The 6,244-nt window shown below is 35.5% G+C and overlaps 1 protein-coding gene across 1 annotated transcript; it reads left to right on the top strand.

The window, feature by feature from the left end:
• Nucleotides 1-277: 277 nt before the first annotated feature.
• LOC103981900 (uncharacterized membrane protein At3g27390-like) lies at nucleotides 278-5,938 on the top strand. The gene is made up of 5 exons (XM_065180571.1): nucleotides 278-339; nucleotides 3,722-4,010; nucleotides 4,210-4,316; nucleotides 4,398-4,542; nucleotides 5,329-5,938. The coding sequence occupies exons 1-5, from the start codon at nucleotides 278-280 to the stop codon at nucleotides 5,695-5,697; spliced, it is 972 nt and encodes a 323-aa protein (XP_065036643.1). The 3' UTR covers nucleotides 5,698-5,938.
• The last annotated feature ends 306 nt before the right edge of the window (nucleotides 5,939-6,244 follow it).

The raw sequence follows: 6,244 nt of genomic DNA, 5'->3' as shown, positions 1-6,244 counted from the left end.
CCCGAAGAGGATACCTTTTCGACGTATGCATGCATGCATGCATCGCTTAGGAAGATGCCAAAAACAGTTACGTAAAAGTGAGCCTCTCCCATGACCATGCCCATGCCCATGCCCTAATCTCCTAACCGCCCAGTCGTCATTCTTCACTCCCAACATCTCTATAGATACCTCCTCCGATCCCTAACCCTACCTCCATCCTGTGTTTGGTTTCTCCTCGTTCACCACCATGAGAAGAGCATTCTTGTTCGCTGCCGTTCTCGTTGCGTTGGCCTTCGAAATGGGCACGAGCATTCCCATCACTGGAGATGACATCGCGTCGGAGGAGAAGCTCTGGGACTTGTAAATAAGACTAAAGATTAACTCGATCGGTAAGTCTCTAAGAATAGCTTTTCTACAGCTTCAGATGAAGCATTCCATAATTCATTACTATATTGAGCTTTGGCATCTTCCTCGACGAGGATTCTCTGGAAGTCGTGATCAAACTGGAAGTTGGAAAAGATGCTCATCTTTTCACATTCTTAGATTTGATAAGAAAATTGCATATATATTACAAATTTCATGTACAAATTGATCAAAATAACACCTGAAATAATTTGGCACCGTTTATCTAAAAGAAATTTACATTACACTAATTGCTAGAACTTCTCAACTGGCATGTTCACTTCACAGAATCCCTAGCGAAGTTTGGAAAAGTTACAAACATCAAGGCAAGGTTTGACATGGAACAGCACATCTTCACCTCAGAAACAACTACAAAATAAAAGAACCCACAATATTTAACAAAAAAATGTACCTTGTTCTTTTTTGGTTGATAATAAAGTATATATTAAAATTGCTTTTCTAATGGCCATCTCTTCTACACAAAACGCCCAATAAAATATTTAATAAATTTATAATTTTTAATCAATATCAAATTTAATTATCTTGATATATAAAAAATATTTTTAAATTAATCAAATTTATTTAATTTATTCATCGACTATTATTATAAATTGCTATTGTGTGTGTGTGTGTGTATATATATATATATATATATATATATATATATATAATATATGTCTATATATGTATATATAATTAGACTAATTGGACTAATCTAAATCTCTGTGTACAGTATTACGACTCAGCTGCTATTGTAATCTCATATGAGGAATTTGCAAGTGGCTGACATCTAAAATAATAGGCATTTGCGTAATTGCTTGAACTTGAACTTCCATGCAATGTAATGAATAGAAAAGCTGTGTGATACCTGAAATAACATAAGATGCTTCTCAAGTTGATAAAGTAATTTTGGGACATCTTGGGATGTTGCTACCTGTTGTACATTATGGAGAATCATAGTTTATCTTAAAGCTGCATGTGATAAGAGATTAAGGGTTAGAACAATCCAGTCAAAGAAGTCAAATCCAAATGAGTTGGAATACAAGAGCCCATTTCATAGGGCTACTTGCATTCTTTACCAAACAAATAATAAAGCTCTTTCAGATGACTAAAATTGTAATTGGCTTAGGATAACTTATACCAAACTTTTCCAACACTGAACTTATGGATTTGGATTTGACTTGATTCAAAAGGATCCGATCTAAATCGATTTGATTTGGATCGAATTGACCCATGGATCGATTGTTGAAACAAGTGATATCTTTTTATTGAAAATCAAATATATGAGCATCAATCAATAAAAAAACTTATTACTATAAACCTTTTTCATAAATTGTCCGAGATTAAGTGGCTCACAACACCTCACACTCCCAACACAGAACAAATCAGTTGTGGTCAAAGAAAATTAACTTTTACAATAAAAGTGGGAAAATATTTTAAACTATCGTCTACTCAAATCTAAAGGGAGAATACAACGAGATAAACGTTTCAGAAATTGATTATATATATATATATATATATATATATATATATATATATATATATATATATATATAATCTGTGAAGCCCTTGGATTATGTTTGTCATACTTGATGCTGAAAATTTTTTATCGTGAATTTAAACATCGGTTTGGTTGAGCATAGGTGATTCATTGGACCTGATCCATTTTGGGTTTACCAACCTATATCATATGATGATAATGTGGTTACTAAACTTTAAACATATATAGTTTGTTGGATCAGCTGATTAAAATTAATCTGCTAGGTAATCCAGATTAGGATGAGCTTTCCTGAGCTTTATTCCACTAAGAAATTTAGAATCATTGGCATTTCACAAAATATCAGGCAGGATTTGATTGTGTCTAGACCTGGTTGACTGGGAGGAAGAAGAATAAGAGTGGAGAAGAGGGAAGAGGAGTATAAAAAATCTAACCTGCAAATGCCTGCCCTATATTGCTGTTGGTTAGCCGCTGTCACTTCTTGAATGCTGCTTGTCTTGTGATGCAGGTATAAGAGAGAGAGAGAGAGAAGGAATATCTATTGATCTTATTGTATTATAGTGTGATTTGTGACTATAAATTTTCATAACATTGTTGAGATTGTATTCTCAATTTTGGTGTCTTGGACCGTATAACTGAATTACCTGGGACTTGTAAGTACTGAAAACTGGAAAGAGGAAACCAGATAGTGATTCTAATGGTGATAGAGGAATCCCAACATCTATGCTTGCTACGGCCTACGGGAGTAGCAGCGGCAGCTATTAGCCATCAGTGGATTTCTTTCACTAACTTAAAGTCTAGAGCATTTAACAACAGCCACCTCTATGATGTGATATGCGATGAATATATTTAAAGTCCTATCTGATTACGTAAGATTCTTACTGATGCATATATCATAACAATGGGATGCATTCAAAATCTGAAACCAAAAGGGTAAAATGCTTCTCCAAGTAGCTAGGTTCATGATAGAAGCTTTGCATGTCAGAGATAAACTCCTCAACTATAGATAGGCTAATAGCTGTAATGACTAACTCTAGGAAAGACAAACTCTTCAAAATTTCATCTGTAATGACTCAATATTAGAACCCTTCTCAGTCACCAATATTTTATATAGATGAAAGTTGATGGCTCTTGCTTATGGATAAGATATTGCTGGAAAATGAAATCTGAATGGTCCACTTTGAATAAAAGCTCACATGATGTATTTGGCAGTGAAGATTATTATAACTGGTTGCCAACATTAGTTGGTCCTTAAACAATTAAGCTCGAGTATCTGGCGAGCAACTTAAGTAGGCAAATCAATTTGCCATAGACGTCATACTTCTTGCTCTCTTTGTTTTCCTTTCTGTGTGCATGCGTGTCCATGTGTGTAAAACTTTGTGTATGTGTGTGTGTGTGTGAGTGAGAGAGAGAGAGAGAGAGAGAGAGAGAGTTTAAGCTGATGTAATTACGGAGTAGTCTTTCCAAATTCCCCTAATCATGGCAAAGGCTTTCAGGAAGAGAAGGCTAAGAAGTCATCGTAGGTTAAGCAATGTTGATCTCAATGATGTAGATGGCAAACTAGTTGACAGCCACAATCCCTTGATTGTAGTCCTTTTTGCACCACCCTATAATGGAAAAACTATCATCCTTTTTGCTTGTTTGTCAATATTAAACTGGTAAATGGTCTGACAGCAGCTTTCTGGCTACTTTTTCTCCATTGCATGAAAACATATACCTAGTGGATCATCTTCTCTTTAACCATGTTTAACATTGCAATCATTTTCTTGACCTTACCATGAAGTTTAATTAGTGAACTCAGTATATTATTGTGATTTGATAATTTACATTAACATTTGCCAGATTGCGTTACATTCCGGGTGCTTGTTTGGCTGGTCTGCTTGGAGTCATGGCTGATGTGCCGATGATCTCATTGATTGCCATTTGCAAGAGCCCGTACATGCTTTTTAAAGGATGGAGGCGTTTGTTTCATGATCTTATAGGCCGAGAGGGCCCGTTTTTGGAAACTGCATGCGTCCCATTTGCTGGTCTAGCCATTATTCTCTGGCCATCGGCAGTTGCAGGAGCAGTCATGGCTTCCATAATACCAAGTTTCTCTTTGGGTGCATATGCAGCTGTTATAGCATACCAGGTCTGAGTTGGTTTTTTTGCTATCTATTTTCTCTTAGAAAGTACCTACTTGCTTCAGTTTATCAAGTACGTAACACGTATTACCACTAATCAACGATGTCTGACAATGATTTCCATTTTCTTATTATACTACAAAAAGTTCCATTTTCTTATTATACTACAAAAAGAATGTTCCATGATTTAGTTCCTAAATGCCTCAGGAGACATCAGTGAAGATGGGGCTAGCCTACATCATCTCTTCCATGTCTATGTTTGATGAATACAGTAATGATGTACTTGACATGCCAGAAGGATCTTGCTTTCCCAGGTGCTACTTTGTATGGTCACTCATTCCTTGCATGAAGCATCATTTTAATCTGAAACTTATTGTTAATATTAATCTTGCTAGGTATCAATATAGGAAGAAGGTACCACAGCGTGCTACCTCTTTTTCCAGACCTGTCTCTTTTCGACGGGAAAACCAGGATGCAAAAAAGGCTCCTTCACGTGCGACATCATTTAAGAATAGCATACTTGAATTGAATCCTTTGAAGGTAATAAGTTTCTGGATGTAATAACTTGACGATGTGTTCTTACACAAGTTAGCTAATGTTATGGGATATAAGAAAATGGTTTCTGCACTCTAACCCAATGTCTGGAAGGTCTGGATGGATCCGGTAAGAGCACATAGCTCATTTCAGGACATAAGACTTTGATTAACTTTACTAATAGCAAATGGGGAAATGTACAACTCTTTTGATAGACAGGAAGATAATATGTTCCTGTCTCTTAAAATATAGTGTTGGGTATGCACTACTTATTGGGTAGTTGTTCATTAACATGTTATAGCTTATTTGTACTATTGAGATGAAACTTGATCACTGTAACAAAGTTTCCTTTATTCTCACCCTTCTCATCATTGTAGACTCTAGGAAACTTCAGGGTGTTGGTTGCATGAGTTTTAGTTGCAATCATGATGCTATATCTTCCTGCCTTTAATAATTAGCGTTTTGGGATTATTGACATTGCCATAACTTTCCTTCATTCAGGAAATCGTAACCAACTTCGGATGGTCAGGTTGAAAGTTGATCATAATTTTTTCTTAAAATCTTTCGGAGAGCCTACTTGTTATAGTCAATCATGTTCTACAGACAACCTATACCATTTGGAAAAAGTCTTTGACAATAGTGATTTGTTTCAATCCATATTTGTGTTTCCATTGTCATGGGTAGAGTTTTAAATTTTATTAGGACTAGTAATTTTCCATGTGTTGCTTTGTGTTCAGAACATGCAACCAAACTTTGAGATTGGTGAGAGCTGAATGACTATGTTCTGTGCAGTTACTTGATCATCTGTTCTCGGAGTGTAAGCGCCATGGTGAGGTTTTGGTCTCTGAAGGAGTAATAACACAAGAAGACATTCAAGAATCTAGGTCCAGTAAAGGTGGTAGCAGGATAATAAGGTTGCAAGGCATCACCAAATCGATCTCAAGGTATCCGACAGCCAGACGTCGTTTTGATGATCTTGTGAAATCTCTTTCCGAAGACCTTGAGAAGAAGTTTGGAAGCAATCGATCTGCCAATGGGTCTCAAGAGAGTCAACGTGTACGAAGTGGTATTTTCCGAATTTTTAGCCAAAAGTCATTTGGCTCAGATACAAGCACCAAGGGCCATCATCAAGAAATCCAAGAGGTTAACAATGGCTTTTAGTTCTGTAAAACTTTACTACATACCTCTTAAATTTACAAGGATTTTTCTCAAGTGTTTTCTATGTGGATAGATGAGGAGATATTGATTGATGAACTGCTAATGACATCATATGTCATTTGATTGATGTACCATTTGAATGAAGATGTGCCTGTATAGTCAGGAACTTATTATTACTAGGCAACGAAAAGCCTTCGTTTGCCTATGACTGATGTGTCGTTAAATATTATGATTTGTTTTCCCATGTTTTGATTGAAGATTCCATATGAGGATTTGTTTCCTGTCTTTCATAAGTATGAAATATATTATAAACCATACTATTCATATGGACATAGATATACATGAAATGTACATCTACTTATTTTAAATGCAGTTTGCATGGTAATATGTTCTAAAAGAAAATGTAGCCTAATATTCTATCTCGATTAGTTTGCAAAATTAAGATTCATAAGTGTATTATTATTAACTTCAATATAAAATATTTTGATCAATAATTTAGGTAAAATAAAGTTAATGAGTCAATTATTATATCATTTGATCGCACATCCCA

Source organism: Musa acuminata, chromosome BXJ1-4 (genome assembly GCF_036884655.1).
Source record: "Musa acuminata AAA Group cultivar baxijiao chromosome BXJ1-4, Cavendish_Baxijiao_AAA, whole genome shotgun sequence".
NCBI classification, from domain to species: domain Eukaryota; kingdom Viridiplantae; phylum Streptophyta; class Magnoliopsida; order Zingiberales; family Musaceae; genus Musa; species Musa acuminata.
This window is presented reverse-complemented; position numbering and strand designations above follow the sequence as displayed.